Genomic DNA, 12,500 nt, shown 5'->3' with positions numbered 1-12,500 from the left:
TTCTCGACCCCCATGTCGAATTTATCGATTTTTTTTCAGAACTGGGGGAACTTTTCAAAATTTTCGCTGCGTTAGTTTTGAATTATGACATTGGGCTATGTGTGTATCAAGTTTCATCAGAATCGGTTGAAAGCCGTGGTCAGGGTGAGGGTACAACCTGACAGACACACAGACAAACAAACTGCCGTTTATATATAGAGAGAAGATTATACGGATTCGCTACTTTCAGAGAGTGTAGAAAAGAGAATGAGCCAGGAGGCGGACTGAAACATCATATAATGGTTTACCAAAAGAATATTGTAACGCCGCCTACTGTAATCTGTGGCAAAGAGTGTAGGTCCCTGGTGGAGCAGAAAAGTCACATCCATGGCTACCCATCAGCAATTAAGCAAAGGTATTGCCCGAAATTGAGTTGCAGCCAATGAAAGCACCACACGTCATCAAAGTAACGCCGGGGTACAAATAATTTATGTATGTATGTATGTATGTATGCATGCATGCGTGTGTGTGTGTGTGTGTACAATAGACTTCCATGCGTTTTCCGTTTACCAAAATGCATTCGCAAATCATGGTTGACCAAGTAATTTTATTTTGATATTCTGGGAAAAATACTAAAAAGCAATGCGTTGGAGAAGAGAACTTGAAAGATGTTTTAGTAACCAGAGGTTGCTGCTAATGATGATGCTGTCATGTGACCACAAGTTCAACCTTGGTTGGACAGACATATCTGTTATAAGGATTATATTACGTTATAATTAGTTAATTGGAGCCATCATCAGATCTATTGTTCTAGGTTTTCTTCGTTAAATTTTCCTCGTTCTGTTAGTGTTTCAATCAAAACAATCCCATCGGATACTTTTCTCCCGGAAGTCTTCATCTCATATATTCAACTACGTTTAGACTACGATTTGATGGCTATTTAGCTGTTATTTGTAACAGGTCAAATGAAATTGTAGGGTAACGGTTCCCGACCTGCGGTTCCTGCGCCTCTGGGCTTCATAGAAGTTATACTGTGAGCTGTGTTGGTCAAAATTTTATTCACGGTTATTCCGTGAGCTGGGTTCAAAATTTTAAAAGGTTGCAGTATGAAAAAAAATGAGAAGTAACAAAAGAAAAACACATATTCCATGAATGTCTTTCAAACTGCAATTATATCCTACAAGAAATGTCTCGTTTTGTAAAAATGTAAAATGGCTTATTTAGTTCAATTAATTTACCTCCGATTATGACAAACTGACGATTTCAAACAAGAATAAAATTGCTAAACATGATTACCTAAAACTAGAGATTTTATGATCTTTGTAACAGGTACGAAAAAATTAAATATGTACATTCCATGTACCGTAAATCCTCGAGTATAATCCGCATTTCCCCCCCAAAATTTAAAGGTCAAAATCCCTAGTGCTTATTACACACGAGGTTTAAAATGAAAATTATTTTCTAAGCAATGCCCGAGTCTCTATTTGCTGTCCGGCAATGTTTATTCAGACGCATTTTGTGATGTCAGGCGCGAAAATACCTTCAGCTAAGCCTGAAAGCAATGAAGTCATAAAAGAATCATCCATAACTTGCAGTAAGCAACATTTATTAAACGTTATTACTGTTATTTCTTTATCTTCTGCAAACAAAATGCACAAAAAAGCTACACGTTTGCATTATGTTATATATGCCAAAATAATAAAGGACGTTACCGTATACATTTTTACAAACCAAGGACATTATATAGACCTCCTTGACTCAAGTTAGAGAAGGGGTGCGTATTATACACAAGATTTAGGTTTTTCAGAGGCACAGCCCCCTAAAAATCCCCTGCGCGTTATACTCAAGGGCGGACTATACTCGAGGATTTACGGTATCTTTTTCTTTGTTCCTCGATTTTAGATTTCAAACTTGAAATCCCACCCTATCAAAATGATTTTCTCCCTTGCACAAACTGGCCGCTAGGGAACATCAGGTATGTAACCTGTATAATTAATCAGTTATGCATAATTATTCAGTTACATACAACTTTCATTGAAAATTGAAACTTATAATCGAGGTTGTCGTTAGTAAATAAAATCGGATTATTGAGTAAACAATGAAATGTCTGTAATCCGTGGGTAAATTAATTAAGATAAAATGGGTACTGGGTAATGAAAAGCTTAGGAACCCTAGAAGCAAATCTTTCATTAGCGCGTGCGTTGGACCAACGTTGACAGTGGTGAGTACGGACCACTGGTGGTGACCCCCTTCGGTCAGACACTGACCATGGGTTTGCACCTAGAGAGTTACCCTCTGAGGCACAAGTCTGGGCAAGGTTGTTTTATGGAAGACCAGCAGTCGCCCATGCATACCGGTCTCCCCTCTCTACGTCACCGATGTTATCCAAGGGAAAGGCAAAGGGGCCGATACAGCTTGGCACCTGTGACGTCGCAACTCATTTCTACAGCTGAATGAACTGGAGCAACGTGAAATAAAGTGTCTTGCTCAAGAACACAAGACGCAGCCCGGTCCGGGATTCGAGCTCACAACCCCACGATCGTAAGCTCGACGCTCTAACCACTGAGCCACAATGGTATAAAATGGTGTTCAGAAATGGATTTTTACTCACATCGAAACCCATCCGCTGGAAATCTTGGCGTCTGGAAAGGCTATTTTCGTGGCCTTTAACATAAGCTTTAGCTTTCCTGGGGAAAAAAAAAACAAACAAACCATGATTAACATTTAATTTGTTGAGTGTATTAATAAGGAATTGTAAACTGACGTAAATACTGCAGAGCATTCGCTCCAACTTTTAATCGATTCTATTGTCATGTACCATAAACAACAAGGACGACAACAACAATAATAATACTAATAATAATAAATGCCCTGGTGCAGTACCAGACAGTGGCTCTCATGGCTTCTGATCTTAACTGATTGGAAGTGTTATCATGTACATTGTTTTGTTTTGGTATAAAAGATGGGCTACAGCAAATATTCTGCTCAATACCACAGATTTGCTTGTCAGTTGTTTGACCTTAACCAGTTGAGCATGTCCCTTGGTGGCTGACGATATGTGCATCTCTGATCACGAGCAGAAGTAGTGGGGGAGCATCATAGCCAGGTGTTGAGAGGGATTCTTTGGGGTTTGAATTATTCACCTTTGGAAACATGGATGTCTCGTTGAACATCCTTAAACAATCCTTATTCAGGTACCTTTTGAGTGGGATGGGTTACTCGACCTGAAGAAAATTCTAACTGGGCCCCACCTGCAAGGTCATGTGCTGTTTATCTTGATATGAGTTCACCATGTCGCGCACATATGGTTGTGCTGCATGTGCAAGATCGAGCATTAAGGACTAATTGGATAAAAGCCAAGATAGACAAAAACCAAGTACATTCCTATGCCAGGTTATGCAAATCAAAAGAGGAAAGTGTTACTCATATAGTAAGTGAATGTTGCATACTAGTACAGAAAGAAGACATGACAGCCTAGAGAGAGTAATCCACTGGGAGTTATATCTATCTATCTATCTCTCTCTCTCTCTCTCTATGTATATATATATATATATATATATATATATAATTTGTTTCAGTCATTAGACTGTCGCCATGCTGGGGCACGACCTTGAAGAACTTTTAGCCGAATCGACCCTAGTACCCGTTTTTTAAAGCCTGGTATATTCTCTGTTGATCACTGTTTGCCAAACCACCTAGTTACGAGGAAGTAAACATACCAACACTGATTGTCAAGCACTAGTGGATGGACAGACATAGGCACAAACACATGCACACACACACACACACACACACAAAGCTAATACATTCTATATTTACGATCTTTTGTTATTTATTTTTACTGTTCGATTCGATTGCACACACATACGTATATATAGGAAAACAAGTGATGAATAGTTCAGAAAACAATTAAGCACACTAGAAACAGAAACACACATATGCACACACACACAACACACACACACACAACACAGCACAACACAACATACGCACAAACATTCACATTTGCATTGCACAACATTGATTTGTAGATATTAGATTTTCATTTCAGAAAACAAACGCAGAACGGAAAATGGCAGCGAAGCGACGAAATGCCAAGCAGTAAAGTGGAACATGACATAATTAGAATATATGGAAGACTGAAAATAACATCAAAACCTAGAAACAAAAGGAATGTAGTCACCTAAGGTACTTTAGTTTCTTGTGAATATTCCAAGGTTGAAAACGAATAGTATCAATTAGTTCCTTCTGTAGTTTGATGCTATTGATGATTTTCTCTTCGGCCGTCTGTGACTCAAAATCGCGACTAGGAGCAAAGAAAATCAAAACATACATATGAGAAACGACAAAAAAATATCGTTAGATTAATTAGCCCAGACACGCCATTTACAAGAAAATCAATAGCTAAGTCAAGGTTAATATATATATTTCTTTATTGCCCACAGGGGGCTAAACACAGACGGGAAAAACAAGGGCAGACAAACGGATTAAGTCGATTAGAATCGACCCCAGTGCGTAACTGGTACTTATTTAATCGACCCTGAAAGGATGAAAAGCAAAGTGGTCTTCGGTGGAATTCGAACTCAGAACGTAACGACAGACGAAATACCTATTTCTTTACTACCCACAAGCGGCTAAACACAGAGAGGACAAACAAGGACAGACAAACGGATTAAGTCGATTATATCGACCCCAGTGCGTAACTGGTACTTATTTAATCGACCCCGAAAGGATGAAAGGCAAAGTCTACCTGCGCGGAATTCGAACTCAGAACGTAACGGCTGACGAAATACCGCTAAACATTTCGCCCGGCGTGCTAACGATTCTGCCAGCTCGCCGCCCTAAAGTCAAGGTTAATATAATTAATGTAATGAGCATTTATATACCGAATTTGAGGAATATACAGTGAATAAAAGATATAAACTCAATGCTCAATAATGCTTTAATCATTTCACCTATTAACAGCCACAGTTTATTTGGTTAAATGTTTTATGTAATATTGATTTCAAATTTTGGTACAAGGCCAGCAATTTCGGTTTCAGGAGACGGGTTTAGGTCGGTTTCTTCGATCCAAGGCTCAACTGGTACTTATTTTATCGACCGCGAAAGGATGGAAGGCAAAATGACGAAAGCGGAATTCGAACTCAGAACCTAAAGGCAGAGAAAATGCAGCTGTGCATTCTGCCAGCTCGCTGCATTACATGTTTGTTCCTTCTCGAGCCATATCTGGCTCATAAGGGCCGATTTCCCGGTTTCCTTGGCGTATAGGTTCCCCACCTGGACGGGATGCCGGTCCGTCGCAGGTGAGTTGCAAGAGGAAAGAGTGAGAGAAAGTTGTGGCGAAAGAGTCAGCAGAAGTTTGCTATTACCTTCTGCTGGAGTCGCGTGGAGCTTAGGTGTTTCGCTCATAAACACACACAACTCGCCCGGTCTGAGATTCGAACCCGCGATCCCTCGACCGCGAGTCCGCTGCTCTAACCACTAAGCCAAGTGCCCTCACGCATTACCTGTTTAATGTAATATTAAACACCAGGCAGCACACTGGGCAGAAGGCTTAGCGACATTTCACCCGTCTTCCGCTCTGAGTTCAAATTCCGCCGAGGTCGACTTTGCCTTTCATCCTTTGGAGGTCGATAAGATAAGAATCAATTGAATACTGGGGCCGCCGATGCAATCGAGTTACCCCTCCTCCTAAATTGCTGTCCTTGGGCCAAAATTTGAAGCCGATATCAGTCAAAGAGGTAAGGTTGTCGTTGCTGCCAGCACTCATGATTTTATGTGAAATGAGACTCAGAGTAATCTTTATATATAAAAGTGAGGTTGTGTGAGTGTCCGTCTCCTACGATTTAGATTCCTAACTACTCCCACATTTTGCGCTGCAGTTTAACCAAAACCGGGTATCTTATAGTTGTGATTCATATCGAGCCCTTCTGGGTATTAGCGCGCGTCTACGATGAGTCTACGATTTAAAAAAAAATTTACCATCATTTTTTTCCATTTTAATGCATTTTTCGCTATTATATAAGGGAAGTAACTCTCTAAGAATCTCTAGGATGAGTCAACGATTTAAAAAAAAATTTATCATCATTTTTTTTCCATTTTTAATGCATTTTTTTGCTATTTTTTGGCTATAACTTACTAAAAATGCTTATATAGTTATTTCCCTTACAAACCCGAGCAACGCCGGGCGATACTGCTAGTAAATTACAAAGATTAACAGATCTTTTCTTTTCTCTCTCTAGTTTCAGCTCAGAGCTGCGACCAGGCTGATGCACCTCCGATATTATCTATCAGCTAAATAATACAAGAACATATCCAAATAGATGCGTGCGCACTCGTGCACATATATATGGCTTAATGGTTAGAGTGCCGAGCTTTCAATGGTAAGGTTGTGAGCTCGATTCCCGCACCGGGTTGCGTGTTATGCTCTTGAGCAAGACACTTTATTTCACGTTGCTCCAGTTCATTCAGTTGTAGAAATGAGTTGTGCGATGACTGGTGCCAAGCTGTATCAGCCTTTGACTTTCCCTTGGATAACATCGGTGACGTGGAGAGGGAAGACTGGTGTGCATGGGCGACAATTCTGCCCGGGCTTGTGTCTCGGAGTGGAAGTTTCTAGGTACAATCCCATGGTTATTCGTGACTGAAACTGAAGAAGGTCTTTACCCTATACACACAAAGACACACACAAATATACGTGCATAAACTGAAAGCATAAATATATCAAAATATCCAAATTTTAACGAGACACGTTTCTGAAAACTGGGAGGCTCTAAACCTCAATGGAATAGTTCCCTCAGAACTCTCGTAGATTCCTGCGTGGTAATGTATTTCGAAAAATGGATAAACTGATAGATGTAGCCGCGTTTTTGAAGCAGTCTCCTACATAGTACTGAAGGTTAGAATGGAATATTTGAAATTTAAGGCGGACCTGGTTCATACAACGGCAGAACGACAATAATAAGAAGAAACAAAGGACATTCACTGACCTTTCAGATTTGGAACTCTGACCTTTCTTTTTATGTGATTGTCGCTTGTTGCTGAAATATTTCATCATGTCTTCGTCTTGAGTTTCGTCTGCGCTGCTGCCATTATTCTGATGCACTTTTCCATCTTTAGAATCCTCATTTAAATCAGGACTTCCCTTTTCACCAACCAACACATGGATACTGTTACCATTACTACTATTATGATTATTTCGTTCAAGGTCCTGTGGCGTTACCACGACGATGGGTATATCTTGAGCTTCCTCCGTCCACGAAGAACATGGCCGACCAGAATCCGATGAGCGATAACCAGTTTGCCGAGTGATGTCCAGTTCGCCATGTGGTATCCAATTGCCCATGCTGTATCCATTGTGCTGTGGAGCATTGATATCATAGTACGATGAGACACTCTCCTTGTTGTTTCCATTGTGTTCAGTTCGTTCGTGTAACTCTAAATAGTTTTTGGTTGCCATATTTATGAAAACTGGAAAGAGATTCGTTAGCAAACGTATAGTACAAACCTAATACAAACCGGAGTAAAAAAAAGTGTAGGTGGTTAAGAGGTACGCAGACAAATAGATACATGATATATACGTACATACATGCATATATGTATATATATATATATATATATATATATAATATATATATATATATATATATATATATATATATAAAGTTAATCCAAACAAGAAGCACAAAAAAACACAACAACGCGAGGACGTGGAACAAATGTGGTATTATTGGACGCTCAGGAAAGAAGGAGGGTTTAACGTTTCAAGCGGAGCTCTTCGTCGGAAATATAGGAGAAGGGAAGACAGAGGAAAAAAAATCGCCAACGGTACACACGCGGTCACATTTTGAATGTATATATATATGTGTGTGTGTGTGGAGGCGCAATGGCCCAGTGGTTAGGCCAGCGGACTCGCGGTTGTAGGATCGCGGTTTCGATTCCCAGACCGAGCGTTGTGAGCTGGCAAAATCGTTTGCGCATCGGGCGAAATGGTATTGAGCAGAATATTTGCTATAAGGCTGTTTCTGCTTCAACTTCATTCAGCACTGGATCTGAAATGGTGATGGAAAATGGGTTCGTTTGGAAACATTGATGTGCAAATCACAAAAGCAAAGTTTGAAGGGTTAAGTAGTGACCCCTTTTGATTTCTAGAGAGAAAGAAAATAGGAAATAACACTTACTCGGCGAAGATAGGAAAAATGTGTTACATAGTGCAATTTAAGAAATTAATTATTAGTTCTGTTTACGCCTTAGTAACACACTTATTCTCAAGACAAACGCCCTCTCCTAATACAGATACCTGTGGATTATTATCTGGTATTTTTAGTATGACCTATATTTGCGTTATATCTAAACTCCCCCCCCCCACACATATTTCTTCCAAAACACCATTTCCCGACAACTTTCTTATAGCACATTCATTAATGACAACATTCGACATTATTCACAACTACACACACACACACGTACATGTGGTAAGTAGCTTGCTTTACGAACCACATGGTTCCGGGTTCAGTACCACTGCATGGCACCTTGGGTGAGTGTCTTCTACTATAGCCTCGGGCCGATCAAAGCCTTGTGAGAGGATTTGGTAGACGGAAACTGAAAGAAGCTCATCGTATATATATATATATATGTGTGTGTGTGTGTGTGTTTGTTTGTCCCCCCCCCCCCCAACATCGCTTGACAATCGATGCTGGTGTGTTTACATCCCCAATAACTTAGCAGTTCGGCAAAAGAGACCGACAGAATAAGTACTAAACTTGCAAAGAATAAGTCCTGGAGTCGATTTGCTCGACTAAAAGGCGGTGCTCCAGCATGGCCACAGTCAAAAGACTGAAACAAGTAAAAGAAAGTATAAAAGAATACATACATACTTACACACACACATACATACATACATACATACATACATACTACATGATAGCATTCTTGAAGATAATTTATGAACAATAAAAGTGCTACAAATTGATTAAATCTCTACAATGTTTTCATGATTCGCATTTTATTCTCATCTAATTTCAACTTTTATGATGTCGTAATAACTTCTACGTTGCACCTAGTCTTCCATATTTTCCTTACAACATTTCACTGATATCCGCCCTCTGAAGTTGTCAAACTCAATATCTCATAAAATTTCTTACATTCTTTCTCATGGCTTGTACAACATTGGAGTTTCTAATATTCATTCTCCCACCATAATTTTAATATCTTGAGTAACTATTTGCAGGACTTGCTATGGTTCAATTAACAACGCTCACGAAGAGCAGTCAGGCAAAACCTGATTTATTATCTGCTAAAAATAATGGAAATATGTGTTTATATTCGCTCATGTAGATTTCTTTTATGGTGAGTGGTGTGTGTCACGTCTGTTTTAACGATATGTGAAATATGCTCGTATTTCTAATTTTGATGTGCTGTATGTTAAGCGTAACGCTATGTGTTATGCATTTTGAGGAGGGTCCATACGCGTTGTAATAGATATATCTCTATCAATCAACAAAAATAGTAAACACGAACCCTTCTCATTCTTTCGTTCTCTGAAAATTTTAATTACAGTTTCAGTTTATTATATTGGGTTGTCCGGAAAGTTCATGCCGATTTATAGGAGCTTACCTTTCGACTTATTTTAGAACACGGTTGAGTCCATAAAATAGGATTTGACTACACCTCCATTCAGAGCACAGTTTAAGCTATCTTTTCGTGGAAGAAGGTTTATGTTCCTATAACCTGTGTTCATTTTCTAACCCTTTAAAATGGAAGATAAGAAAGTTCATTTTCAGTGCGTGATGCTTTTCTTTATCTGAAAAGAGAAAAAATGCCTCACAAGCAACCAAAGAAATATGTGCAGTTTACGGTGATGTTTCTTTACCCGAAAGAACTGTATGGAAGTGGTCCGCAAGGTTCCGAGCTGGAGATTGTAGCTTTATTGATAAAGAGCGATCAGGCAGACCATCCACTACAGATGATGACCAAATCAAGTCATTAATTGAGAATAACCCACATTGTACAACCCGAGAATTGATAGAAAGCCTCAACCTATCAAAATCCGTCGTTCAAAATCCGAAATGTTCAGGGAAAGCGATCCTGGAGTAAGCGACATGAGCCACCCTTAGCCACCCCAAAAGCAGGTCTTCATCCTAAAAAGTCTTGCTTTGTATCTGGTGGGATTGGAAAGGAATTCTGTACTATGAGCTTCTCCCAAGTAATCAGACAATTAATTCTGAGAAATACTGCACACAACTGAACGAGTTAGAAGCAGCAATTCAAGAGAAACGTCCAGAATTGGCCAATAGGAAGGATGTTGTTTTCCAACAAGATAATGCAAGACCGCATGTTTCTTTGGGAACCTGACAAAAATTGCTGCAGCTTGGCTGGGATGTGTTACCCCACCCTCCGTATTCACCAGATATTGCTCCTTCGGATTTCCACTTATTCAGGTCTCTGCAGAATAGTCTTAATGGTAAAAATTTCAATTCCTTGGATGACGTAAAAAGATACCTTGATGAATTCTTTGCCATGAAACCACTTCAATTCTGGGAAGAGGGTATTTTTCAAGTTAAAGGAAAGGTGGAGATGCATTGTGCAACAAAATGGTTCATATTTAGCAGCAAAGGCACAACGGCGGCAAACACTATAAGAATTATTAGAATTGGAAATCAAATGGGAAAATATTATCAAGTGGCTAACAGAAAACCGCCCAGAAGGCCGTCTTCCTGCTAATATGTATGTGTATTCAGCCGAAATTGCTAAGATGATCTGGTTCTTGACTGATGACTGAGGGCTTCGAATGTCCCGTCCTGTGTTCTTGTGTCGTCTCTGTGGGTGTTTTCATGTTCTGTCCATGTCTGTAATTATTTTTACTGTTTTATATATATATATATATATATATATATATATATATATATATATATATATATATATATGTGTATGTGTGTGGTGTGTGTGTGTGTGTTTTTGTTTTTGTTTTTTTGTGTGTGTGTTTGTTTGTGTGTGTGTTTGTGTGTGTGTGTGTGTGTGTATGAGAAGCAAATAAAAATAATGGTCATTACATATAATTCTCTTATTTGAGCAAATTTCGGCTTACAGGTGTTTCCAGTAGTCATTATAGGTACATTACTGATAGGCTTCCTCAATTTGAACAATATTGATCAATTAAGGCAAATTGAACGACCTACGAAAATCAATGCTACTTTCATCACATGTATATATATCACCGTGATCACCGTGACCGACCAGGCTATCAGATGTTGCTACACATCGCTGGTCACAATGCGAAGCGCTTTGTTTTGGCCTTCAAATGTTTTAGCCACCCCGCTGGCTGAAGGGAGCAAGCCAACAGAAAAAAAGAATGAGAGAAAGTTGTGGCGAAAGAGTACAACAGGGATCGCCACCCCACCCCTGCCAGAGCCTCGTAGAGCTTTAGGTGTTTTCGCTCAATAAACACAATGCCCCGTCTGGGAATCGAAACTGCGATCCTATGACCGCGAGACCGCTGCCCTAACTACTGGTCCACGTTGACTTTGCCTTTCATCCTTTCGGGGTCGATAAATTAAGTACCAGTTACGCACTGAAGTCGATGTAATCGACTTAATACCCATGTGTGTCCTTGTTTGTCCCCTCTATGTTTAGCCCCTTGTGGGTAATAAAGAAATATATATATATGATTTAATATAATCATAAATATGTATATGTGTGCGTACAGAGAGAGAGGAGAGGGAGTGAGAGAGAGGAGGGGGAGTGAGAGAGAGAGGGAGACAGAGATAGATTTGTTTAACTTTCAGTGCACGTACAGCTTGGTACATATATACTTTTAAAACGAGCAGCCAGCTTCCATTGTGGTCGCCCAACCTGTGTTCTTCTGTTGATAGGCCCTACCCGTTAATATAATAAGCTGCTGTTCTGTAACCATCAACCTTAAGAAACAAATTCCCCACCCGACTCCATTAAGCCCTTTATTCGTCAACCACGTATATTTATTTACTTATTTATTTATTGTTTTAATTAAGCTTTTTTTTTCTCCCTTTCTTTCATTTGCTCCTTAGTCAATCCACTTCCGCCGCTTCATGTTTTCACTTCCGGAATTTGTGTATGTTTGTAGAGAATGAAGATGAAAGCTGCTTAATCAATACAGCTACTTAGAATAAAGCATGGCAGATGTGTGTGTGTGTGTATGCGCGTGTGCATGTGTATGTGTGTGTGTGTGAATACACGCACACACACACACACACACACATACACACAGACACTCACACATACACACACACATACACACACATACACACACGCACACACACACACTCACACATACACACACACATACACACGCATACACACTCACACACACACACACACACACATGTAGCAATTTCTTTGGTCCTTTTGTTGATAACTTTATCACAGTGTATCACATAACATTATGTTATTTTGTTGTATTACTGCTTTCCAGTCAATGAGCACCTGCCATGCTGGAGCACCGACTTCAAGTGATTTCTATCAACTTACCGTCACCACTATAATTT

At 39.6% G+C, this 12,500-nt stretch overlaps 1 protein-coding gene across 1 annotated transcript in view; it reads right to left on the bottom strand.

Moving 5' to 3' along the window:
- The window catches only part of LOC118767536 (transmembrane channel-like protein 2-A), an 85,969-nt gene that overhangs the window by 60,051 nt on the left and 13,418 nt on the right, over nt 1-12,500 (bottom strand). The window contains exons 2-4 of the mRNA XM_036512253.1: nt 6,969-7,449; nt 4,163-4,285; nt 2,591-2,666 (exon numbers count right to left, since the gene is read on the bottom strand). Coding sequence (XP_036368146.1) covers nt 2,591-2,666; nt 4,163-4,285; nt 6,969-7,438 — 669 coding nt within the window. The 5' untranslated portion in view covers nt 7,439-7,449. The remainder of the gene's footprint in view (nt 1-2,590; nt 2,667-4,162; nt 4,286-6,968; nt 7,450-12,500) is intronic.

This window comes from Octopus sinensis, linkage group LG22 (genome assembly GCF_006345805.1).
Source record: "Octopus sinensis linkage group LG22, ASM634580v1, whole genome shotgun sequence".
Classification (NCBI taxonomy): Eukaryota; Metazoa; Mollusca; class Cephalopoda; order Octopoda; family Octopodidae; genus Octopus; species Octopus sinensis.
The sequence above is the reverse complement of the archived record's forward strand: the minus strand, read 5'-3'. Positions and strand labels throughout refer to the sequence as shown.